Source organism: Marmota monax, unplaced genomic scaffold (assembly GCF_021218885.2).
Source record: "Marmota monax isolate L192 unplaced genomic scaffold, Marmota_monax_Labrador192_F-V1.1 WCK01_AAM20220418_F8-fsc00018, whole genome shotgun sequence".
NCBI classification, from domain to species: Eukaryota; Metazoa; Chordata; class Mammalia; order Rodentia; family Sciuridae; genus Marmota; species Marmota monax.
The window spans coordinates 10682345-10710226 of record NW_026692201.1 but is presented as its reverse complement, the minus strand read 5'-3'; the positions used below and the strand labels follow the sequence as shown (position 1 = coordinate 10710226).

Genomic DNA, 27882 nt, shown 5'->3' with positions numbered 1-27882 from the left:
TAAAATTAATAGTAACCCATAAATATAACAAATCAATTGCAATCTCCAACAACTTCAGCTTCCTGGGGCTCTTTACAGGAAGCCTGAAGCATATAGCTTCATACAGAATTATCACTCTGAAGTGCCAAATGATCAAGATGATCATCTTCACATGAAAGCAAAAGCAGTTATAACATCTACAGACACATTTACTATTCTGGAAACCAAACTTGATCAGCTGCACAACATAATTTCCATAAATAAACTAACTTTGTTTAGTTTGAATGGTAAGTCATAATATAAGGCAATTCCAAGTGCAAGCATTAAGACTTGCTTTTTTAAAAAATATGTTTAGTTGTAGGAAGACACCATACCTTTAGTTTATTAATTTATTTTTATGTGGTGCTGAAGATGAACCCAGTGCCTCACACATGCTAGGCAAGCACTCTATCACTGAGCCACAATCCTAGCCCCAAGACTTGCTTTTGATTAGTGGAAGGTACCATGTATTTTTATAATTTCTTATTCCCATCTTCAACATCCCCAGTAAATTCTTTAAAGGAACAGACCATCTTTATTTTTCTGCTGCAATCTCATGGTACTATGAACAAAGAAGATATTCAGTAAATGTCTATTAATTTGAATATTTTACCAATTCTTTTGACTATTCCGTATAATGGATTTTAAGATCAAATTAGTCGTGGTTTAAATCCCCCCCCCTCAAAAAAACCCTTTGTGTATAGTAGCAAACAATAGTTATCAAAGAAGTAATCACATACAACAAAAAGGCAAATCTTCTAAACACGGTGTTGCCCTAAATACTAAAGAATCTTTTTATAGTTTGGCTGAATACTGTTCATTAATCAACACCTCAGGAGCTTCTTTACTCTTCATATTCACCGAGTACACAAAGAATTGATAACATTCTGAAAAGACCCCTATGGTGTCTAAAAAAAAATTAACCACGCATTTGGAAACTAAGAATTGCAATAATTTTCTGATACACTAAGGGGATAAAGAGTGGAAAAACTCTGCCCCTCTGACTTCTGAAAAATTCCAAGAACAATGTAAACTTGAACATATCAAAGTACCTGCTTCTCCATCTATAAAACACAGAAAACAAATGTGGGCAAAATAAAGCCTCATCTAATGGAATTATCAAAATCTGAGGAAACTCATTAACACCATTATTGATAAAAACAAAGTTGATATGTAATTTATTTTGCTGGTTTACCATTTCTCTACAATACCTATTAATTACTGCACTCAGAAAAGTGCAATTCCTTACCAAGGTTATTCCAGAAAAGTTCTTTCCGAAGAACATTTAGGACCTACTGACAGTCTACAAAAAAAAAAAAAAAAAAAGAGGTTTGGAAACAAAAAAGGCAAGTGTTGGGGAAAATATAAACCTACTGAAAACAATCATCCGAATTCAAGTGCCCCCCTCATCCCACAACTAATACAGAGCATTTCAAAAGCACATTGCATTTCTAAAAATCACTCAGAGAAAAAGGGAAAAAATTAAAAGGGGACTCCAGTGCGGCAAGCCTTGTAGATGAGGCCTGGAGCCCTGGGATCCCCCAAAACCCACAAGCATTAGGTACAGGAGCTCACACAATGAAGAAGATTCGAGGAGGGGAAGGTTAGCGCAGTGTGTACTTTTAGAGGTAAATGTAAGAGAATTTTTAAAAATTAAAGAAAAAAGTAGGAAAGAAAAAAAGGTAAACAGAACAGAATATTACTTATTATTCAAAAGACCGCGGCCACTTCCGGACGCTAGCTCTGAGTGACTCCACTTCCGGTCTTCTAAGAAACGCCGGCTCCCACTGATAAGCCCCACAGCCAATGAGAGTCTCAGCTACTTCCGCAGCGCCTCATGATGTATCTAAGTCCCGCCTTTTCCGGTTAGGAGCAGCCTATCCTAGCGTCGGTCTCGAGAAGTTGCGGAGGAGGTGCCGTGATAGGCCCAACCGGACTGCTGAAGAGATCAAGAAGGGCATGTGGGGCGTGCACGCCTCTTCCGCCTTGGGCCCGGAAGGGTGATGTGGCTGGGGCATCGCTGGCCTCACTATGGTAAGAATCGGGGCTACCGGGTTGCGACTTAGCTTCGAGCAGGGTCTGTTCCTCGCACTAGGGCAGCGGGTTTGTGCGGGCGCCCTGGGTGCACGAGCCAAAGTGTTCTGTCACTAACTTGATTTTCCCGGGTCTCGGAGGGTGCACAGGCCACGGAGCCATGTGCCCCTGCACGTCCAACCAGGGAGAATCCGGGCTGACCTTCCAAAGAGGACCCCGTAGTCTCGGATCCCAGCCCTTCTAGCTGAGGCTCGCCCTTCCTTGTTAAGGGAGAATGCGCTGTTTTGACTTAACCGGTCGGTTATATAGGTTATCTGTGGACATTGACTCTTTGGAATTTTAGAGCTTCTCTATCATCTGCTTCTTTTTTTTTTTTTTTTTTTTAATTCATTTTTGTGTTTCCTTAGCTCTCCCTACGTGCTTGACCCGGGTTTTATTTGTTCTTTTGTTTGTTTGTTTGTTTTTTCTACATCAGACTCAACATCTTTAATTTCACCTGTTGAATCAGTGGCCTTTTGTACCCTTTCCAAATTATTTTCCGCAATCCTAAAGATGCTTCATTCCAAACTGTAGGTTTTAATAATTGAAGTTCAGAGCAAAAGTTGGTTTCTCGTCTAATAGCTTAATGTACTTCTCATAGTTATGTTTGACCTCAGCTTCCATCCCTGCCTGCATTACTTTCTTAAATGTATTTTATTTTATTTTGTTTTATTGTAGATTCCTTTGGTAATTTAGGTCTCATAGAAAAGTGTTGATATTAAGTAAGGATAATCGCAAAAGATATTTGCAAAGGAAAGAAGTAAAGCCAGGGCCACCAGGAGATGGATGTAATGTAAATCTCTGAAGCTATATCTGAAAGCATTTTACTTTTGTTATGGTAAATGCCAGCAGCCTTCCACAAAGCCCTCATGGTGAAGTTATGAAATCAGTGTGCCAAATATAGCCTTTATGAGCATGCCAATCCGATATATGCCTGTTTTTATAGAGTCAAAAGCAACCATGACCCTTCCAAAAGCTAAGAATTTCCATGGCAAAATATTACTGAGTTTGTGTTCTTAGAAGTTTCTGCAGAATCCCATATACCACACAAATCTCAGACTTATAGTTGAAAAATAATTATTAATGTCACCTACATTCTGCTGGCAAGTTTGAATATAATTAGGTATAAGTCAAATTTCTCTATTAAAGGAGATAAGTTTATTAGTACATTAATCCTTCTCTGAGTATGGATTTTATTTTCTCTTTCAGCTTCTTTTCCCACCTGTTACAATATACAATACATTTGCTTTTCGGGGTATCATTTAACTTATTTAATTTAGCAAAAACTGTGTTCATTTTTCAATTTAAAAGAATTAGGAAGACTCATTCTTGCATATCTTCCTAGAAGCTGAAATTGAATTGTTTTACTCATAATACAAGACAAAGATACATCCTTCTTTTCAATATCTATCAATACACCAGCTAAAAGCAAGATATAGTTTTAAGATCAGCAGTAAACTATGTTACTGTGCTTCCTTTTCCAAAAATAACAATAATAGCTTTCATTCATTAGTACTTACAATGTACTAGGTTCTATTCAAAAAAATAATTTATATGCATTGTTTTATTTTACGCTCACAACTTCTGAGTAGATGTTTGTGGATAAAGGAAATGAGGTGTAAGAAAGTACCTGGAATCATGCACCTAGCAAATAGTGAAGTCAGAACCCAAACATTTTAATATGTAAGTGCTGGAAATCTTCATGCTATGAATAGAAACAATAGAATTGTGGGTAAAATAAGTCTAGTGATTTGTTGCTCTCAAACATACAATTGTCCCTTATCACCCATGGGAGATTGATTCTAGGACCCTCCCAAGTATACTAAAATCTCAGATACTCACCCCCCTATATAAAATGGTATATTTGCATACAGTATAGACACATCCTCCCATGTACTTTAAATTCTCTGTGTATTACTTTTAGTACCCAATACGATAAATGCTGGGTAAATAGTTGTTATACTGTATTGTTTAGGGAATGATGACAAGAAACATGTTCAGTACAGATGTGCAATTTTTTCCCAGTATTTTCAGTCTATGCTTGGTTGAATCCATAGATTTTGAACCCACAGATACAGAGGACCAACTATAGGTATTCTTATATGTGTAGAATGGCTGTGAAAGGATACACAGGTAACTGGTAATATTGAAGAGGAACTTGAACTGAGACAGGGATAACCTGCTGGATATTCCCTTAAACTGTTAAAATTTAAAACAAAAAACTCATACAAAGATTTTAATTCTTTTAAGAAAAAAGAAGCTTGTGCAGTTTTATATTAAAAGTACTACTGGCCATATTTTATAAATGAAAAAAGAAATAGATAAAAATGTTAAGTCTCTTGTCTAAGATCACAGCACATATAAATAGTGAAGCTAAGATTTAAACTTAATGACTCCTTTTGTCACCAAACCTGTGCTGTGTGTACTACAAAATAATGCCATAAATTCTGCTAAAAATTTAAAAGAAAAAGCAAGGTTTGAATAGGGTGGGGGGATTAAGGTAATAATTCTGTTGCCACTATTCCTTTTGCATCATCTATCAATGTGGCATCACAGTAGAAAGGCAAATGTCTTCATGTATTATTAAAATAGTTTTGACCTCATAAACCCTTGAAAGAGTTATATGAACTTCACTGTGAGAACCACAGCATTAGACTAATAGAAATCTGATGGAATGTAAGTCCTCTTACCAAAGTGCTTTTAACTTTGCAAGTAAAAACTTTCTGGGAGTTTTGAGAAACAACAGATTCCAGACCAGATAAGAACATATTTCGGGACATTGTTTTTAAAAGCCCTAGATGATTATGATGAGCAGCCAGGGTTTATACCATGTCTGACCTCCAGTTTTCAGAAGCATTACCATTTTATCAGTCTTTGTCTTTTCTGATTGCATGGTCAAATGGTCCCTTATAGCATGATTTACTCTTGGTCCTTCAGAATAACCTTTGGTCACATCATTTTATCAGACTCATATGAAGCATTTATTCATTCTTTTTCACTCTGTTCTTCATAGTTTTGCATATTTCTTTTCTTAAAAATTTTTGACATCCTCATAGTCTTATATTTAAATCTGAGTTGTATATAAAATACCTTCAAAACTGAGCAGCACAAATGGTAAAGTCACTGTAGATATCTTTCAATGAAGATAACTATAAATGGCCACAGGTTTTGCTGGTGGAGAACAGTTGAGGTATATCTACAACAGACTGCAGCTTTACTCATAACCATGGGAGGTTTTTAAGTATACTCCTAAATAGAGGAGAGAAGGGTATAGCTTTTTGAAACAAGACTGGCAAGGTCAAATGAACATTTAACCCATCACCCTCACTTTACAAATGAAACGGATAAGTAAAAATGTAAATTTGTCCAAGGACAAATTTTATATATTAAATAATGCAAATGTTTAGTAGCCACTGGTGCTAAGGAAATGGGTTATGTACATTCATTTGAGGCTAATGTTTATCCTGCATTTTCCTGTTTTCCATTTTAAGAGACAGTAGTGGCATATATGAGTTTACAAGTAGAAACTAATTGGAAAATGCTAACCTGACCTATATTTGTAAATGATAAATACTGACCCACTTTTCCAGTAGTGTATAATTTTTATCATAATTAGGTCACGAATGTCATTTCTTTGTTCCTCTGTACCACCAGAGAGGAATAAACTAGTTTGAAAAAAAATAAGTAGATATTAATAAAAGTTTCTAAATTCTGTGTTTAGTATTCAATGTTTGTTTTAAAAGGTCTTGATTTATGCCAGAGGAATTATGTCAGTAAAACTTATTTCTGGGCTGGGGTTGTGGCTCAGTGGTAGAGTGCTCACCTAGCATGCATGAGGCCCTGGGTTCAATCCTCAGCACCACATAAAAATAAAGATATGTGTCCATCTGAAACTAAGAAATAAATATTTTTTAAAAACTTATTTCCAGCATAGGAAACAGTCAACATAATTCTAAAGTTAAATACACTACATTGAGCCAAAGTGATTGAATACTAATGAAAATACTATAGGTTCGAAGTTCTTTCTGTAGATTAAGTATGGTTAATAGCCAATCATTGAGCATTGCCTAAGTAAAGCATGTTTAGCATACTGATGTGTATAGTTTTGCTTTTCTCATGGGGTATTTTTGTACCTTTGTATTGATTGGCTCTTTCCCCATTAAAATTTTTTTTAACAAATCTCCTATATAGAATTTTCATTCTTACATTTAAACTCAATGAATATAATTTTAGCATTCAAGAATGACTCAAGAAATTTTATCTTAATAGATAAAATATGATAACAAATTGAATCTGAAGAAGATATTCCTAATTTTTAAATGGACTTAAGAATATAGAATTGTAAAAGGTTTAGCAACATTGCAAGTAATTTCATGTTCAATACATTAGTGTTGCATTAAGCAGTGTCCATCTATTCATTAATAAATTATTGCATATAATGATAAGATAAGCAATGAAAAATCTTAATTATTGTATTTCTTTCAAAATACCTTACTAATTATTTATTTCATAATGCTTATACAAAGTAATTGGGTCAACAAGTTTATTTTTTCTGGTTTGGATAAATTAACTTGGTGCCATAGCACTAATTACTTTAAAGCTTATCAGAAGTTCTGATTAGTTATAAGCAGGAGGATAGCTCTGCAATACAGAGTAATAATAGAAGAGATTTGGAAGAAAAATTGAGGACCTACTATGCCATTTTAGAAGAATCAGCACAAGACAAGGCAGGGTAGGTACAATTCACAACCTCAAGGGTTACTATTCTGATTTTATTGGAAATTGTATACCAGAAGGTGCCATATGCAGCACAATTTCAAGGAAATGTCATTGATATCCTTTATAGAAAAGAAATATTTATAGGTATAGTACACAGAATGTCTCCCCACCCCAAACCAATGAATGTTATCATACATCGCAAGAGTGACTTTGCCTATATGATTTAAGTTCAGAATTTTGATATATAGACATTATTCTGGATTATGAGGACAAGGGGCAGTTTAATTACAAGGATACTTAAGAGGGAATGGGGGGGTCTCTAGAAGCAAGGAAACAGGTTCTTTCCCAGAGTCTCTAGAAGGAACTACCAAACCCATTTTTGATTTAGAGAGGAAAGTTTTACTTTTCAACATCTTCTACAGTGCATATAAAATATTTGAGCTATCTAAATTCTGTCACAAAAACTCTTAAATTCAGTAAAATTACAAATACGTGTGTGTATGTACAACCTTTATAGAATGCAAACTAGAGCACACATCAAAATGCGAAATGTGACTTGTTTTCCATCCAGCAATTCTAGTACTCCCTTCCCCCTCTAACAACCTCAAAACACCTTTACTGGTTAGAGAATAGATTAATTTGGCTATCAATAACAGTAAAATAATCTCCCTTTTTACAGATAGGAAACTAAAGCACAAAGTAAGCATAGCCAAAGTCATACAGCTAGGAGAAAGTACTTTCAGAACTAGTCTAGAGGCCATTGACCTTAATCATTGCACTATCCTCCACTACTAAAAAGATCGAAGAGCTCTGCGTACTTAAGGAAAGTTGTTCATTCTTTGTTGTTTTTTAAGGATAGTTTTAGGAAACTTACTCCTATAGTGATATCTTGTTTAAAAAAAGAAAGAAAGAAAAGAAACCGGCATGAATACATGTTTATGCAAAGAAGAGCCAGTGTCATAACTACTATTTTATAAATGATTATAGAGATCATTAGAAATCTTTACCTTTGCTTTTATGACACTGTTTTTCACAACTTGATTTTTTTGATGTTCAGACATAGGATTAAGTTTTTACAGTATTATTCCTATAAACTACATTTCCTATGAGGAAAATGTGGCATTTTTAGAAACAAAGGTATTGAAAAGTATAAAATGTACTTTGATTTTATGATATATTAGGTAACTTATTGCATATTTTTGTTTTTTAAATTATAATTACATATGTAAAATATCAACTATCGATATAATATCTTTAATCATGAATAATATACATCTATGTTAAAATGAATCTGAATCTTTAATATCTTTGGTTGTAAAATTCTGTCCCTTGATTATTATTTTAGTACAGTTGGCAAAAAAACTATACAGAAAGATCTGTTTGCCGTAGAGAATTCCTTTTTTCTTTTCAAAGTCAGCTTATTTTGGTCAGCAACGTGAAAAATGAGCATTTATTTCTTTGGGGAGAATCAAACCAAGATTAATGTGAATTTGTAGGAAGCTAGGAAAGCAGCCATACAACACCTGCCTTCTTATTTCAAATTCAAAGTACTAGCAGTGGGAATACTATAAATATGATATCCATATTTCTATTCACCTATTAAATAAGAATTCCTAAAATAGAGTGCCAGTATGAGATAAAAGTTGTTTTTATAAATATTTCCTTATTTCCTTTCCTACTGTGCATTTTTTAATTTTTTTTTTAATTTTTGTAGTTATAGATGGACAGCATGGCTTTATTTTATTTATTTTTATGTGGTCCTAGGGATTGAACCTGGTGCTTCACACATGTTAGGCAAGTGCTCTGCTACAGAGCTCCAGCCCCAGCTCCCATGGTTTAACATCAGTAATCTTCTTAAGTCATTCTTGGTATAGACTTAGGCTTTTTTTTTTTTTTTTTTAATTGTGGTGCTAGAGATTGAACTTTTTCAGTGCTTTACCACTGAGATAGATACATTCTCAGCCCTTTTTATTTTTTATTTGGAGATAGGGTTTCACTGATTTGCAAAAGATGGCTTTAAACTTAAAATTCTCCTGCCTCAGCCTACTGAGTAGCTAGGATTACAGACATATACCACCACATCTAGCTAGGTTTTGTTTTAATAAGTGTATATAATGAAAGTGTATTTTCTCACTGATGTTATTGATAAAAGCCCGATCTTTAAAATGAAGGATTAGTCTTTATTGTGTGAGTGCTCTATTTGTATTTTTATTAAAGTAGCTCTTAATTTTATGTATAGGTGCTTATGCATTTACAGTGAGATAATGTCCTTAGTAAGTATATCATAAGTTGAAAATAAAGTTGCAAAAGCATTTAATACACCTAACATTCTCAACATCATAGTTTAGTGACATAGCACTTTAAAGTATAGCTGCATTCACGGCCACTGATCAGCATCAGGAAGAGTATCATGCTACATACCACTAGCCTAGAAAAAAATTCAATACTTGGAAGTATAGTTTCTACTGAATGTGTATTGCTTTGGCACAATTATAAAGTTGAAAAAGTCAAACCATTGTAAATTGGGAACTGTCTATAGTCTTAAAACATTGGTTTCATCAGGCACAAAAATGAAGATTATTAGCTATTAGACTACAACTGAAACTTAGGTGGACCCTGGACCTGAGAATTTTTTTTCACTTCATTTTCCAAAATATCTTTGACAAATAAATATAAAGGTTCAGAAATATGTGGGTGTTTCTCTTGAATATTGTCTGGTTTTAAATAATGCTTATTGTTAATTTGGAATCTGTGTGTGCTTTGTGTTTGTTAAAATATTATTGTTCATTCATGATTTTTTAGCAACTGCTATATATTCATTTAATAGTATAGGAAAGATAAAAAAAAATTTAAAAATGGAGGAAACAATTATACCATAGTTGAGGGATGCTAACATAGGAATATATGTATAGAGTACGTGGACATACTAAGATTCTGATTGGTGTGTAGAGCAGGTGATTCTGGAATTAAGACTGGAAGAATGAATCAGTGTACCAATCAGTTGAAAACAGATGGCATATTCAGAAAAACAGTATTTTGAAGAAGACTTAATGATTTAAAGGATCTGAAAAAATTAAACTCAGTAAATGAGTTTTACTTATTTTTTGTGATCATATATACTCATCATCTTTAATAACATTTTCATATTGAAGATCCTAGTTATTATTACTGAATAGGGACATCTGTTTCCTTTATCCCTGAGACTACAATTTTGTGTCAGGGGTTTGCAGATGCAAAACATTAAGAAGAATGCTATAGGTAACAGGCTAATGTCTGTAACTTAGAAACACTCTTTTGACCAGAGTCTAAGAACATCTATAAAACTTTGCCATCTAAGATTATTTGTTTAAATTTTAGAGTCTTTAAACCCCAAAGCTAAGATGTATGTATCATATATTTTGTACTTCTAAACAATTTCCATTTGTAAATAGTTTCAAACACAAATGTATATATACATACTCCAGTTTAATAGCAGGCATGTTTTTAAGTGCCTCTTTATCTTTTATTATGAAAAAAGTTAAAACACACAAAGGTAAAAAGAAGGGTAAGATAAATCTTCATATAACCGGTGTTTCATCATTGACCCTACCTCTCTCCTACCACACACATACTAAGAAACTAGTCTCGGACATCATCATTTAAGCATGTTTAAGAAGGCATTCAGGAGAGGAAAGAAAAACACATGACAAAATTGTGAATTAACATACTCCATTAGAAAGATGATAAATGCACTTTGCAGATTTCTTTTCCAACCACTTAACTACAGGAATCTTTGTTCTGTTTAATACAGTAAGTCTGCTCATTATTTCCTGAACATACAGATTCCTTCTTCTGTGTTGCACCCCCCATCCGCCCCATCCCATGTTTCTGTCTCTTCTGGAGCCTGTCCTCTATTCTAAATTGTTCCCTCTTGAATTATAATTGTTCCTGCTTTCTTCTCAACTTTTCTTCGTGGAAACGTTCTTTGTCCCCATGGCTCAAGCCATTACTTGCACATGCTACAGTGTATTGTTATTTAGTTTTAAAAGGACGTGTCCTTTTCTAGCTCTTCTAGCTGTTGTGTACCTTTCATCTATAATGGAAAGGTAATAATAATGTCTATATCAGATAATGAAGATAAATAGTACAAAACAAGCACTTAGTGAATATCACTAATTGTTGTTAGCCATAAACTACTAGAAGGAAGGCATCATGCCCCCCAGCATCTGGCCTTGTTCCCCAAACAGAATACAAGCTAAGTATACATTTAGTCATGTTGGCTAGGAGGCAGTTTGCTTTGTATTTCATGAGGTTATTATCTAATACTGTTTATTAAAATATTCATGTACATGTTCAAAATGTGACCTTTGAAAGATGAGCATTGTGAGGTACTACTGTGTGTTCTATCTAAAATCAATCTGTAGTTATCACTTGCTTTGAAGGGTACAAAGTTAAAACCCAATTCAATTAAAATTTAAGTCACATTAAACTTTACCTTTGCTATATCCATGTAGTTATTTGCATAGAGAAGTATTAAAATGGTAATTACAAATCATTTTTATCTTTTTTAGACTATATTAAGTAACAGAAAATTTGAGGAATTCAGAGTTAAGAGTTAGATAAAACTTATAGGTTTAAATATCAACCTATAAGCAAAATACAGCAAAATTTTTTATTCAAACATTTTTGTTTGGCCTTCTGCCTTGTATCAAGCACATGGTCAGTTGCTAGAGACTTGAGAGTCTGGTAACAGTGTCCACCTTTCAGGGATGACTATTATAACAAAAGTTGCATTTTTTTGTGGAAATAGAAAAGAGTATACTAAATGAAATATGAGAGCGGAAGCAGATATGTTCAAGGAGACATCCTGAAAACGGTGACGCTTGAGCTTTTTTAAAGAGTAAGCATACCTTGACTGTGAAAACTTATGGTTTCTTATGATTCCTTTGTTAACCTTTAGAATAAGAACTATTGACTAATGACTTCAAAGAGTCTACAGGGGAAAAAAAAGAAATAGAAAAGCAAGCATTGTCTAATTGCCTACTGTTTGTCCAGGCATGGAACATGATCTCTTAAAGCATATTTATCCCAGAAAAAGTTCAAAATTGAAAGAAGCTTTAGTCAACATTTAATCTTTTTTCCCCAATCTCCCCCAGCTTTACAGATTTAAAACCGAAATTTACACCAGTTATTTCACTGATCATATGGCTAGCTACTGGAAGAGCTTGGAGACCATGGTGTTCTGTCTAGAATGTCTGTGTTTATTACATATTGATTTGCTGTGATCAGCTATTTTGAATTACAAAATTTTACAAGTTTTGGAATTGACAGTTTCTGTTGCGTCTCCTGCATTCGTTAGCCCAAAAAATGCAGAGGAATATGCACCTGTGGAACAGTTCATAATTCTGGTTTTATGTGTTGTCAGACATGTCATTCTGTTTGCCTTGTTGAAGAATTAAAAGCATGAGTTTTAATAAGTATTTGTCTGGCATGTCTTATTTAGACAGTTTTTCCTGTGATATTAATTTGTTTTTTTCTCTTTTTAGTCTGCCATTTTCAATTTTCAGAGTCTGTTGACTGTAATCTTGCTGCTTATATGTACCTGTGCTTATATCCGGTCCTTGGCACCCAGCCTCCTGGACAGAAATAAAACTGGGTATGTTACTAATGATGTCTGATCTTACAGACATTGAATGTAAATTACCATGAAAGTCATTAGATAATTTAATTCTGTTTGTAGTTTAGTTTATAATCACTTTTTATATTTTCTCCCTATCTTTAAAAATCCAAAACTTTATACTTACAGTATCTTACTAAATACAAGATAAATTTCACAAGTGATCTGAAGTATGACCTGAAATTTAACCTGTTAAAAAAATGTATTTGAGGGATTTTGTTTAACCTACTGAAGATGGAAACATTAATTGTCCATCAGCTATTATGACAATGTCCTATCTTCTTTGTACACATTGTCATCTCCATTCTGCCCTTTTCTCTGAACTCCTATTGCACTTACTATTCAACACTTTATTCTCATAGGTGTTGAGAATTCTAATATAATACATAATATCTACCTAATAAAATATTAAGAATTCGTGTCACTAAAAGAATAGGCACATAATAGTACAATAGGCTATTTGTACTTTTCTGGTCCTATTATGAAATTTTTCTTTCAGAAGAAAGTTTGCATGTGGAAATGTCTGCCCCTCAATGCTTTAGGTGCAGAAATGTATCCATAACATGCTACATTAACAAAGGAGTTCTCAGGGCTGCCAACCTTACAGTAGAGGTTGAGTGGTAGTATATTTCTCCAACATAAAGAACCCAAAAAAGGCATTCCTGTTTTTACATTTTAATGTCTAGATTAATACAGTCTACTATTCAAAAGTTTTCTGAAAGTCCTTGTTTCTTCTTTATAAATGTTAAGCACTATTTTGATTTGTACATGTGTTTTCCTTAGAAGAAATTTTTACAGACTGTCCCTTTCTGTTACAATTACATGTTTTTTATGAGATTCATAATCACCTTTTCTTTATTATATATACCATGTTTAGGTGGAGATGTCTAGACAGATTGGATAAAGCAGGTTCTTGATAACTGCACTATTTAAATAACTTCATTTTTGCTGCTTCAAATAATACAGAACTAAGCAGCAGTAAAACATTGCTACTTATCTTTTTCCTAGTTTTATTGAACTTATAGCTATATCAACAGATTTATTTACTGATGTACAGCCATAACACTAAGTTTTTATCAACTATTTTAATAGTTCCTATTTTTTTAACAAATGCTTGTGATATTGCAGAACTATATCTAGGTAGAGAAATACGTTGAAAAATCCAAAATCATTTTCTTGATGATACTTTGTTATTCTAGAACATAAGACTTGTAAAGATATGGCTTCTGTGATATAATGATTTCTGACTATGTTCATTGGAGTGCCAGCTGAAACTCTTCCATGGAGGGTCTTGGAGGAGCTTCAGATAACCTGCTCCAGGCACTTCAGCCTACCTCTTCAACCAGAGTAGCTTTAAATTATTAGTGGTATTGTGATCAATCGGCTTTTAGAATCAAGGAACCTATATGGCTTTACATATGCTTAGCTTGTTTTTCTTCTGTTTTGATGAAGAAATGTTAGCCAATTTTTTTTTTATTGGTTGTTCAAAACATTACAAAGCTCATGACATATCATCTTCCATACATTTGATTCAAGTGGGTTATGAACTCCCATTTTTTACCCCAAATACAAGTTGCAGAATCACATCGGTTACACATCCACATTTTTACATAATACCATATTAATGACTGTTGTATTCTGCTACCTTTCCTATCCCCTACTATCCCCCCTCCCCTTCCCTCTCATCTTCCCTCTCTACCCCATCTGCTGTTTTTTAATTCTCTCCCTTGTTTTTTTTTTTTTTTTCCCCTTTCCCCTCACAAACTCTTATATGTAATTTTGTGTAACAATGAGGGTCTCCTTCCATTTCCATACAGTTTCCCTTCTCTCTCTCCCCCCCCACTCGTCTCTGTTTAATGTTAATCTTTTCCTCATGCTCTTCTTCCCTTTTCTAATCTTAGTTGCTCTCTTTATATCAAAGAAGACATTTGGCATTTGTTTTTTAAGGATTGGTTAGCCAATTTTAATTAATGTCTAGTGTTAGTGTCGTATGTGCCTTTAGCCTGTATATTACTAAACACAGCATATTAGTCACTATTATAAGGACTTTCCATATAATCCCTCATTTTTTCCTGAAAACAACTCCATGAGAGTAATTATGCTAATATTAAAGAGAATAAATAACCTCCCCACTGTTATGCATCAGTAAGTAGGACTAAATTTGAATACAGTCTAGCCTTTTACATTAGCTTATCTTCCTTTCAGAAATGTGTCTTTCAGAAATGTTACTGTCCTTTCATTCCTACAGTAAATTTGTTTTACTTTTCAGAATGTCCATCTTTTGAAATAAACTTTTTTAAATAAAATAATAAAATTTTTGCTCATTAATTTAAAATGAACTGAGAGACTATGCTTTGAGGTCAGGAAGTTGTTACACTTTTGGAGGAAGAACATATATGGGAATTAATTGAACCAATATTTTAGTATTTTTTAAAATCCTAACTATTAAGATATAATGATTCATTCACCAGCCATTTGTCTATTCCAAAAAAAAGTATCATATAAATTTCCCTGAAATTTAAGTATTGTGATTTTGTTGAGTCAGTCTTTATAGGGGAAAATATTGTTGGTTTATCTTAATTTGTACCACATGTAATTCTATTTATAATTCTAGTCTTGTCAGACCAGCAAAATAGTGTCTACCATGTTTTTATTTTTATTTTTTAGATATCTCTGTTCATTGATGTTAGAGTTGCTTTATTCTTTTCAAAGTTGTTCCTTTTTTGTATGTGTCAAATAAATAATGTATCCATTTATATGTATTTAATTTATAATTATTCATGGAGTTGAAAAGAACACCTTCATTCCAGTTCTTATTTATGGAATATGTGTTTTAAAGGTAATATTTAGTGAACTCATACTTAGTTTCTCCTAAACTCTGAAACTTTTTCCTAAATTAAAAAAAGCTACATACTTTTGTCTTTCATTAAAAACAGCTAAGAAATATTTTTTTAAAAAACTGCTATATACTGTATTTCCCTTTATTGAATGACATAGGTAAGCAGTATCACTGCAGTTCATGATTATAGATTATTTAATTATAGTATTCTATAAGAAATTTTTATATAAATGTCAAAATTCAGCGAAAACCTATGTTTATGTATCATTTTTTCAAAATTAATACTTAAATTGTCAAAGTTTCTACCCTTTTTTTTTCTTTTGGTGGTACTAGGGATTGAACAAGGGCATCATGCATGTGCTAGCAAGTGCTCCACCACTGAACTGCATCCCCAGCCCTTTTAATATCTTAATTTTGAGACAGAGTCTTCCTGATTTACTTAGGCTGGCCTCAGACTTGCAGTCCTCCCTCCTCAGCCTTCTAAATAACTGGGATTAGAAGCATGCACCATTGAGCAATTTTCTGCTTTTCTTTCCTTTTTTTCCCTGCTTTTGAAGGTGGTAAAGCACTTGAATAAAGTTGACTGAATCAGTACAAGAAGTCCTTATGCAAACTTTTACCACTCTCACATTAATTTACACTGGTTTTGACTTATTACGCTACCTATATTCTAATTCATAACATTATCCACTAATGGTTGATATGCTATTGTGTCCTATTTTGATACATAAATGGTGGCTTAGCATCAAACAAGCAGATTTCAGATTTGAAGCTGAGTTTTAAGTGTTAAAATGACAGTGTATAATTAATTTTCTATATGATATTGACAGGATGAGTTAACACTTCCCAGTAATCAATAGCCACTTTTTTTTATTCTGTGCAGACTATTGGGAATATTTTGGAAGTGTGCCAGAATTGGTAAGTGTCTATGATTTCTCTTCATTTCTTCAGCTATAAATGTTGATCAGTTTACTTGTGTCATACTCACAAAAGTCAAATGTCAGTTTTAAAAGTGCAGACTTCCCAATTACATGCAGTTTTGCAAAAATTTGTAGAGCTCCAAGTTCTTTTTTTTATGCTATTTAAAACTAGATTCATTAATACTTCATAATATTTCATTAATAGGGAGTTAGAAAATAGAAGAGAGGGGCTGGAGTTATAGCTCAGTGGTGGAGCACTCACCTTGCACATATGAGGCACTGGGTTCAATCCTCAGCACCACATAAAGTAAAGGTATTGTGTCCATCTACATTTAAAAAAATAGAAGAAAAGTCACTCTAATTCAGATATCAAATATCTTGCATCCCTAATTTTGAGATTTTAAATAAATGTATATATAATTTTATATACACATATTCATAGTATAGAGCATGGTGTTCTGTATCTTATGTACCATTTTGATAAGAGGATGGATTTCTCATCTAATGAAAAGCTTAAGATAATTCAAAACTTGTATGTTTCTATATGTAAATAATATTAAATTCTTATCCCATTCTCACATATGTATATAAAATATCACTACACACATCATATAGTATACTCAAAATGATTAGAAAATTCAAAATGGTTGAATAATAAATTATACCATTTTTTTAACATGCCTGATTCAAAAAAAAAAAAAAATTCCATGGCATTTGAATTTGTACTTAATTAACAACACTTGGATAGAAAATGAATATTACCCTTTTGGGATTATATGCAAACCAAAAAAATTTTATTACTCTTCTTCTAACATTGAATATATGTGTACCTACTTTTTAATTTCACTAAGCTGTGTACTTTCATAATGCAGAAGAATTTTCTGCATTAGATATTTAATCTAGTTAGCCAGCCTAACAACAGCCTGGATGCCTCAAATATATAACTTTAGTAAACAGGCTGGGGAATTTAAAGTTATTTCCTCAGATAAACTGTGTTCCCCTTAGAATATTGTGTTTTACTTTGATTTTCATCTCCATGGAGATGCAGAAATTTTATAAGATTGAAACAAAATTATTAGAGATGGAAACATATAAACTAAGTTCTCATACCACTTACCAAATTTTTCTGAAGATGATCTGGGAATCAATATAATGTATCTGAAGTCTTTAGCACTTCTTCCAAATTCATATGTTAACCATTGAACTAATTTCACAACAGTTTTTTCTCTATTGAATGTTTAATGATAGGCAAGACCCCACTAACAACTTCCATAAGTTGTAAGCATACTAAATTATCCAGAATTCCTTTCTAAATCTGTGATGATGAGATTATGATATTCCCTGGCCTCTCAAGTTTGTAGAAAATGATAGTATAAGCATAAAGGCCCTCATATACTATAGTAACTTTTGCAATTGACATTATCTTCCAGGATATTCAATGTGCTTTTAAATGTTAAGTTGCCTTTTCTCTGATCATACTGTATTCTCTCTTAGGAAGTCAGGCATGAGGATCTTTTGTAAGAAATAGCATTGACCTTAAATTAGTAAAAGCACAGATGTAGCCTAGATAAGTGGTTATTAAGAAACATTTGGCATTGTCTAAAGAAAGTTTTAATTGTCAAAAGCAGAATAGGAGACATACAGTGAGTGTAAGTCTAGGATCTTGCTAAACATCCAAGGGTGTGCAGGACAGCCCCTCACAACAGAACTATGCATGCCAAGATTCTGTAATGCTGGAGTTGAGAAGGCCTGGCCTAGATTTACAGAGATCTGTGGTGCATACTTATCTGGCACTCGGTCTTTCACGACAGCTGCAAACCCTGAAATAACAAAAAAAAAAAAAAGTCTTAAGCACTTCAAAGAAAACTCAGAAGACAAAGATAGAGAGAAAATATCACCCTTGATAGTTAATGCTAATAGCTAATATCTAATGGTTAATGTAAATATATTAAACCAAACTGCTTGCTGAAGAGGCAATCTTCCTGAAAAAGAAATAAAAACATTGCCAAGGAATGGAGTAATAAGAATACTTCAAGTAAACTGCAAAAAAAGAAAACAATGGAAAAGCGGGTCTGGAATTAGACCAAGTTCCATCTCAATTGTATTGTTTAATTGCTAACTTATAAAGAAAATGTTAAGGCATTTTAAGTCTATTTTATGTAATAAACTAGAAAAATGTGTATAGCTCCATTCAGTAGCCAGCCTGAGTGACACTTCTGTTCACAATTGCCTAAAGAAAGTATAGTTGAAGGTGAAGAAATATAGTTTGTAGCTTTATTAATGATCTCCTATAATCTATTTTTATGTCTAATTATAATTTTATAATTTTAATATGTAATTATAATTTTTGTCTTGGCTTGCTCTTATTTCTATTTTCCTCCCTTGGCTATAGGTTGAATGGGTCAATTAAAAGTATTCCTCTTGCCAGTTGTGGAAAACATTAGCTTTTTATTTTAGCAAAGTAGCTTTGAAAATGTTGATGTTATATGCTGCTTTCTCAAGCACATGCTCTTCTTTTTTTGACACACAATATATCCACAAAGAAAGGATGCTGTTTAATGGGAAAAGACCTAGCCAAATCATCTGATCATGTTACACATCACATTACAGCAACTGTTTCACATTCACTTACACAGACCTAAGACCAGACAAGAAGTAACATTCTTATCCAAGTTCAACCAGAGATGTTTAACTCTACCAGATGGCAATCTCTTTTAAGAAAATTAAAAACAGGAAAATGAAACCCATATGTAAATTATACCATTCTAAGTCAGAGGATTAGGAAGAGAAGAACTTCCTAAAAAAATAATTTTCAGCAGATGGAAAACTTAGATCAGAATTAATTGCTTCCTTTAGGTGTTTAATAAGACTGTCCTAAACAAGGAGAGTGGCCCTAATAAGTGACAGACTTGCTTATGAAATCCTCCTGAAATCTCTGGAAGAAGGAGGTGTTTTTGTTTTGTGTAATGACTTGGCTTTTTTACCTTAAAAATGTTAGCATTGTTTAAAATTATGATCCAATATATTTTATAGTTTTAAAAAAAATTTTTCAGTTGAAGTGATGGTACAGTAAAAAACATTTTTCTCACGTTCTGGGTTTTCCTTTAAATGGAAGGCAGTCCATTAAATGTCTGTGAATATAAAACCACTTTCAGAAAAATACCAAATGTTGGCTTTTGTATATATGTGTAATATTTTTATAACTATTGTCATTGAACAGGCCCAAAGATATAAACTTACTGATAGTATGGCAGTGTGAACTTGATGAGGAAACTCTGAAAATGGAAATGGCCTTGAGGATTTTAGTTAGTAAGAGAGATCAAGACTGACATTTTCTAGTGCTAGTTAACTGAACTTCCTAGATTAAGAAAGGAACTTGGTTATTGGGCAAGAGTTGACTGTAAACGTGATAGAAAAATACAAATGAGGGAATTGTAATCCATCTCTACTAAAGGACATTGGGTATAGCTCAGGATTATTTCTAGATGTGATTTCTTCCCCCTTCCTTTGTTTTTATGCCTAGTGTATTATGAACTAGTACAGCCTTGCAGTTACTAAAGAAACAGAAAAAGTCAAGATGAATTTGAATTAACTTACTATCACTGGATCTGTTTGCAAGGTAATTTCCCAAGCCAGCTTCAGGTACACATCATGCAAAGGAAAGTCTTCAAATATAAATACTCCTCAAACAATGTGGAAATTGAAATTAGGTATTTCTGATCCTGAGTAATCAGACTATGATTGAGCATCCCTATCTGAAAATCAAAATGCTCCAAAATCTGAAATTTTTTTGAGCACAGAGGTGATGCTCAAAAAGTTTGGGATTTGGGAGCATTTAAGGATTTTAGACTAGGGATGCTTCAACAGTAAAGTCTATACAAATATTCCAAAATCTGAAATTTGAAATACTTCTTATTTCAAGTATTTCAGACAAGGGATACTCACCTAATAAAAGACTTTATGTGAATATCTATCTCAGAAATATTCTCTCTACGTTTTTTTATTATACATTTTATATCCTTTTTTTAATACATGAATGCCTCTTCTTCATATTCCTGTACATGTAATGAACTGCTACCAGTGGAAAAAAAATTATGGCTAAATATTGTATGGTGAATTTCTTTTTATTGGTAGAAATTATTTTTTACAAGAAGAAAATTAACTCTTTGACTTTCGTTGAGTTACTTAGATCATTTCTCTTGGATCTTTGTCCTACATATCCTGCATTATATTTTTTAATATTTTGTCTTAATGCAGTGACATAGAAATGGCACTTTCAGAGTTTTCTAAATACTTAAAAAGAAGTTAGTCTCAGAAATAAGTCAGTACAGGTTAAATCATTCCATATTTGACATGTTTTTTATGTTTCTCTCCTTCCTACCCCAGTATGTAGGAGTCAGAGGCAAGAATTTTATCTTGGTTCATGTGTATTTCTCTCCTATAGTAATAGCCTTGTCACTTCCATGTTAGTCATTTTATCAAAATGAATATCTTCTTTTTTTCAACAGGTGAACGAAAGAGTCCTTATGTTGCAGTATGCTGTGTAGTGATGGCCTTCAGCATCCTTTTCATACAGTAGCTTGGAAAAATGCCAGAATTTAATTGCCATCAGACTTCAGTGTGAACAAGGACTTATCTGCAGAAAATAATGGAAAGAATAGTTAACCCTTTTATCTCTGAACATTGAATGAGAGAAATTTCCAGATGGTGTTTTCTATTTTTATGTTATTGGACCAATGTTCTGTATAAATAACTAAGATACAACCATTTGATACACAGAGTTTAATAGTCTGTAACAATCAACCTCAGTACTGTTGCTACAATATTACATTTTGTGCAAATGTCATTCTGTTGTGTCTGATATCAGTTTTTAGTAGGGTATTTTTAAGGCACATAGTAGAAAACAAAATTGGTGAATTACTCAAGTTCCTTTCACTGTGATTTAGAAATGATAAGTCTTTACAGAATGAGACCTTTTTGGATTAGCTTTTTAATTGAGAAATGGTTCAATTTTGTGTTGGTAAGGATTGCATTCATATTCAATAATGCTTACTTTTCCTCTGGCCATACGAGTTTGACCATTAACCAGAGTGCCTCTACTCTTAACAAATTTTGTAGTTTATTACAGGTGTTTAAAATATTTAAAAATAAGCCCATGCAGTTCTTAAGGAGTCAGATAAATGGGATGTGACTTAAAAGCAGTACTAGGAAAATGTTTATATTTAATATAAGAGGATTTAGACTAGGCTGATTGACTATGGATATGTCTTAAGCATGAGTTGGACCAGCTAGCTGTTGTTCTCTGAAAAAGATAACATTCTTAGAATGAAAAGAACAAAACAGAATGATTTGTAGGATGATAATTCAGTGGTTTTTATTCTTTTTAATGTTGACTTTTCAAAATGTTCATTTATTTTAGTTGCCCCCCCAAATGAACTGAATTTTTGTTTAATTATTTTAATACAGCACTTTCAATCTAGTTTATTTTCTGCCAACTTGAATTAGAATCTCTCATAACTTTTTAGATGATAAACAGATCTCATATCTACCATCTACACTAATGGCATAAATATCTTTCTTTGAGCTTTTTTATCAAAGGAAGACTAATTTTTAGTCGATAAAACAAATATTGGGAATATAACTTACAGATCTCACAAGAGGACAGTTATAAATTTATGGTTAACATTTCTTTAGGTCAAGCTAAAATTAACATACTATTTCCAAGCTAAGAGGAGCTTAAATCTTACCAAAAATTTCCCCATTGTAGGTAGTGTTTATTAATTAGATGTTATTTTTAATCTATTAGTATCTGTTTCTATAGAAACAGTATAGAATTTGAAACTATCAGTTTTTAAAGGCCACTTTAAACTACTTGGAATGAATCCTAGGAAACATCTAGTACAGCTAATGTATTGCCCTGTCTGTGGTTGGTTAAAAGTGGCATTTTATTTTGGACAAGCAATCTGGTTATGATAATTGTTTCTACTCTGAACTACATCTTGGGCTTTGTATTAGGTCAAGGATCTTTAGGCTATCCCCAAAATAGGACACTTGTCAGCATACCCATGCAGAGAAGTCACCTTTCTAGGTCTAATTTCTGGGTGGCCATGTGTTGTCCAACTCTGCTGCCAACTGGACTTTCCACAAAAGCTCTGTCAGCTTTTTTTTTTTTTTTTTTTTTTTTTTAATAACACAAATCTAGTTATGAAAAAGGAAAGAGGATTCTAGAAATCAGTTCTAAGATATTTTAATTTGGCATTTTCAAGAAGGAGGTGGAAAGAAAAGGAAAAAATTATTTTCTTGGGAAAATTTATGGTACCCAGAGCGGTAGTGCATGCCTGTAATCCCAGCAGCTTGGGAGGCTGAGGCAGTAGGATCGCAAGTTCAAAGCCAGCCTCAACTACAGTGAGGTGCTATACAACTCAGTGAGACACTGTCTCTAAATAAAATACAAAACAGGATTGGAGATGTGGCTCAGTAAATTGAAAAAAAAAAAAAAAAAGAAAAAAATTTTGTGGTAACATATAAAATTGTACTATGTATAGGTGTTGAACAGAGTGGGAGGCAGCTTATTCCTAACCCAAAACATTCTGACCTTTTGAAACACAAGCTCTTTGGGAGGTGGAGAAAAGACACAAGATCTATGAAGAAAAGCAATTAGCATTTTCTTTAATGTATGTTTTTCAAGGAGTTACCATTGAATCTTGTTTTCTAACCCAAGGGCAGTGTAGATGGTTTTAAGCCCACAGAATATTCAGATATTTGCCTACTAGTAGGTGGAAGGTGGTGGGATGTAAAAGAAGATTAAAGATTGGCCTAAGCATCAAAAGATCTCCCCTACATCTGTCACATAGACTTGCCACAGAACTTGAAGTTAGGATGCATGCAGAAGTTCATACCATGCTAGGTTCAGATGCTCTTCCTAGCTTCATTTCATGCTTTTGCTTCTTTTAAAAATCTCTCTGAGATTTTGTTTTGTGCTTACACTTAGTTCCTGGTTAGCTTCAGCTGTGCTAGCAACAGGGGTAGGTCTCCTTTCTGGGCAGTCTTAAAAGAGGGTCAATCAAAAAGCCAGAGTCTATAGAATTCCCCCATAAACTTAAAAGTTGAGATTCAAGTCCAAAAGTGTCTTGTTAAAGTTTGTTCTACTGTTCCAGGCACTCACCTGAATGTTCTTACATGTTCACATTCAAAATAGTTTTCCATGCTGGGAAAAATAGCAATATGTAATTTGTAATAGACTTCTTCATCTTAGTAATAAGATGATTAGTCTAGTTTTAGGACAAAACAGGTTTGACTGAAATAGGTTTTCCAAGTTTACAAAGTAAAAAACAAACAGATCTCTGCCTCCTTTTATGAAAAAGATTTAACACTTGTAAATAAAATATTCATGTGTCAAAAAGCATTTATAGAATGCATATGTTAGATTATTGAAAATAGAAGCGATAAGTACTCAGTTTCTTCTCTGTAGTCAAAATGTAGTAAGAAATGAAGTTATGTATATAATGGATAACAGTTACTGAGATAGTCCCAGGATCTATTTATAAGACACTAAAGAGGGTGACAGTTTTGTCAGAATGTGAATTTCTTTTCAGAAGAGCAGTAGAAAAGCTGAACTTGAAAGTGTGGTGCAAGAGCACAGTGGTGTTATGAAGATATAAATAAATACCTAGTTTTTTGTGCCCACTGCAGAGTATTAAGACAGAAACCAAAAAGCTGGACAGATGTTAAATCCTAAAGGATCTTTTATTTTTCTCATTCCTATCCATCACCTACCTCAAAATTGAAGTTGAATATGTTTTCCCTCCTGCCTAATACAAAACTCCTTCAAGAAGAAGGTAGCTAGAGACAATAACCTGTTAGGTTAGTATTTTCAGAAGCTTGTACTCCATGCCAAAAGCATCCCTGATGTTAAAGCACACATCTCCCCAAGAAATTAGGGTGACTACACTGTCTTGATGCCCAGAAAATATTTCCAGTAAGCAGGGACTTGCGCTTTTATCAAGCTTTTGAGAAATCACTAAATCTTAAGCTCAAACAAGACTGGAAGACTCTTAGGGACCACTCTTCACTTCCTTGGTATCCATCCACTAACAATAAATGTTCAAAATATGTAGCTAATATTAGCATTGTGAGTACTACTCAACCTTGATAATCTGCAAATCACTAATAGCTTCTGAAAAGTACCTCCAACATCATATACTGCCTTCCCATGATTTCTTTTACTTTGCCCAGACTAATCCCAAAATAATCTGAAATGCTACTTCAATATTAGGAAAAGGAAGAGATATATGTCCTGTGATTTTTAAGAGTATAGAGATACTCATCCTAATCTCTGGTTAGTTCATATGTCTGGTGTGTAATAAAAATTAAAGTGAACTTTCAAGAGCCTCTTAGTGTTGTCTTTTTGCCAGAATGATGAAAAGAGTTTTTAAAAGTTAAAAAATTGATGTTGTCACAGGGATGAAGAAATTTTCTATTTTAATTTATATTTTAATTCATGGCTGGCCAAGTGGTTTGGGGAACTAGTGTTTCTATTGGTTTTTATCTGAAAACTGTACAATCTCTCATTGCTTTTTCTTCTAGCAGCCTAAGTGAATTGGGTGGTTTGCTTTGGATATGAAATCTTGAATTCTACCAGAGACAGTTGAAATCTGGTTTTTAGTAAAAGTGACAGTTACTAATTACTGACAAGTTAATTTTGACCTCAAATAAGAGCCTTCAGATACCCAAACATTCTGGCAAGGAGCTGTCATTCTATGTCCAAAATTTGCTTGTGAGGAGTATCCATCAGAGATTATTTAGCCAGTATATACTACTTATTGAAAAAGATTTGTCCATTGCATCAGGGTTTCTAAGTACTACTTTTTCCCCAGAATTGAATCAACACAAATTTTATTAAACAAATTACTAGAAAAATTTTACCTTATCAAATGAATCTCTACAACTTTGTTTTTAGGTAGGTTTAGAACTCAAAAAAATAATTCAGATATGAATAGGAAGATAAGTTGTTTCCTCAGTGTATATTTGTAAACTTTCATGTTCCATTATAACTGTCAATTGATACAAAACCTTACAGGAAAAATTACTCTTTTTTTTTTTAAGTCAAAAAAACTTTGCTTTAAACCATTGAACTTAACACCCAGGAAAACAAAATTTGTCTTCATTTCAGTGGTTTTACATCAGTATCCACCACTACAGAATCATCTGGGTGTGCAGGGAGTCAAAAGCATAAATACTGAAAATAAAAGTAAGTTACTTCACACGTTTGTAGAGGATGAGAACATTAAAGAACTGTGTAATATCTGGAAACTACTATTTGAGCTTTATTTCACAAAGAGAATGGTCTAGGAGCAAATAGTATCTAGGGCACGTTCCCCAAAGTGTGAAAACCTGTAATTTATCTGCCATTTTAACATACTTGGCCAACTATTCATTTTAGGTTATATACTGAAAAAGTAATGTTCGAAGGCATTAAAATGTTTAAACATTTTAAGACAGGATTTCAAGAAGGCCAGTATCAAAGAATCTTTGTAGTATCCACATTTAAGGCTACTGCAAGAGGGAACAAAGCATAGAGAGTGCACTGAGAACTAATTCAGTGTGTCACGTATCTTGATGAAATGAGAAGATTGAGCCTTGGAAATTATAAAGTTAGGAAAATACTGATTTTCAAAATGGTGTTTTTCTTTTGATTTTATTTGATAGGAATACTATCAAATTTCACCTAAAACTCTTCTAGTCCACACTAAGCAGAATCTTAGAGACAATTCTAGGAAATGTGGTACTGGCTAACCATGTTAACCTGACGGTCATCACACCCTCTAAGACCCTTCAGCCTCATTTCCTCCCAGCAACTCAGACTCATGCCAAAGAGAAAACTTCTAAGTCTATTTTTCCTTCTGAACTTCCTTATTTTTATAAACACTAACAGTTTTCAATCGTATAAATTCTTGTATCCCTTTTGGAACCACCAATCAGCTTGCTGATTTACTAATATTAGACACAAAGAGGACTTCGAGTAAACCCTGGAAAGCGATGAGAGAATTTTGAGTTGTAAAATATAGTTTTAAAGTTGACAATATGCAGTTAAAAGCTGTAAAGCACACATAGGCTGATAAAGTTGGATGAGTTTTTCTAAAAAAACTTAGTTTTAACTAAGTAAATGTTCAGATCTGTGAGTGTGTTAATCATTCTTAACATTTAAGTGAATCAGAGACCAAAATAATAATGATGGTTTTAGATCCATAATGGTAGTTGAATTGTTTTTTATTTTTCAGGATTCCCATCACAAGTATTTTCATGGAAGTCTAATCAAATCTGTTAACATGTAACAGAAATTTCATGTTAAATACTATTGGTAGTCCCTGAATCAATAAGCATTAACTTGAGCAATCATGAAAAACAAAGAGTTCAGGTTAAACTGCAAGCTTTCCAAAGAATGGAAAATTAATTTCTCTGTCATATCTGACCTACAAGGTAGAGTCCTTCATATCTCCCATTCTATTCCTAGATGAATTCTTTGAGAAATGATGTCATGTGCCAGACAGTGCAAAATCAGAGTATTCAGTGTGGAATAAGACAGATACAGCTCATAGAACCTAGATTCTAGTGGAGACAGACTAGCCAAAATTAGGGAGAGCATACACAACTTGCAGTAAGAACTCTGAAGAAAACAAACCTGAATAATGATTTGAATGTCATGGTCAGGAAGACCAATCCATAAAGTTGATGGTTAGACTAAGACCCACTGCAGATTAAGAACATGAGCAAAGAGGAAGAAGGAAGTTTTCAAAGAACAGAGGCAGGACAGACCTTGCAACTTGAATAAATGGAAAGAAAACTAGCATAGAGAATAAATGTACTGAGTGCGACATTGAAAAGTTTAAGTTGGAAAGAAAATCAGGCAGGATTTGACCTTATACAACTTTAAGAGCTGGTCTGGTCTATAAAGCTGCAGCCTTTGTGTCTAATGTTAGATTAAAACTCCACAATCTTTGAAAAAGGAAGGGTAAAAGTTTCAGGGTAAACTGAACCCTGTCAGTTTTTGTTTTTGTTTCTAATCTTTATTCTGTGGGCGTCCTGCAGAAAGAAGTCAGAATCCTTCATCTTGGAGCTAAACACACATAGCCCAGGAGTCAGAACAGCTGGAGGATCCAGGGCAAAGTAGAGTTAGTTGCAGTCCCATACCTGCCTCATGATAATAATATTAGTCAGCAGGTCTGTGTCACTATGAACTACCACAAATGCTGCTTCACCTCTGCTGAACAAATTTCACTCAGGACTCTCCTGTGGTTCATACTAACCAGAACCTTATAAGGAAGGCAATTCTAGGAAATGTGGTCCAGCATAACCACATTGACACATGACAAAATCTTCATGCCCTGTAAGACTCTTCAGCTTGGAATTCCTCCTAGAAACTCAAACAATATATGCCAAATAGAATTCTTTAATTTCCCTTCCAAACATGCTTCTTTTGGGGTTTCCCTATTTTTATAAGCAGTAGCATTCCTTCATCTCAAAACTTTCTAATCTTCTAAATTCTTCTCTCATATGTCTCCCTCTTGCTTCCATCAGTCTAGATCCGAATTCTATTGTTTTACTTTTGCAATACCCACCCCATTGCTTGAGTTCAAACTCAGCATCATTATACACAC

The 27882-nt window shown here is 33.4% G+C and overlaps 2 protein-coding genes and 1 non-coding gene across 6 annotated transcripts in view; 2 read left to right on the top strand and 1 right to left on the bottom strand.

Annotated features, from left to right (window-relative positions):
- Nucleotides 1-1829, bottom strand: part of Xrcc4 (X-ray repair cross complementing 4) — a 248567-nt gene extending 246738 nt beyond the window's left edge. For 2 of the 4 annotated variants that reach the window (XM_046428143.2, XM_046428166.2), the window contains exons 1-2: nucleotides 1722-1810; nucleotides 1268-1321 (exon numbers count right to left, since the gene is read on the bottom strand). The gene's annotated coding sequence lies outside the window, so the exon portion shown is untranslated. Of the gene's footprint in view, nucleotides 1-1267; nucleotides 1322-1721 lie in introns of those variants that run through there. The other 2 variants (XM_046428150.2, XM_058574460.1) reach the window with 2 other exon arrangements.
- An 86-nt stretch (nucleotides 1830-1915) lies between these two features.
- Tmem167a (transmembrane protein 167A) lies at nucleotides 1916-24611 on the top strand. Its single transcript, XM_046428139.2, has 4 exons — nucleotides 1916-2052; nucleotides 12336-12445; nucleotides 16189-16223; nucleotides 20734-24611. The coding sequence occupies exons 1-4, from the start codon at nucleotides 2050-2052 to the stop codon at nucleotides 20802-20804; spliced, it is 219 nt and encodes a 72-aa protein (XP_046284095.1). The 5' UTR covers nucleotides 1916-2049; the 3' UTR covers nucleotides 20805-24611.
- Nucleotides 12974-13108, top strand: LOC124082874 (small nucleolar RNA U109). Its single transcript, XR_006848529.1, has one exon. It is a non-coding gene; the product is annotated as a small nucleolar RNA U109 (small nucleolar RNA).
- Nucleotides 24612-27882: the final 3271 nt, after the last annotated feature.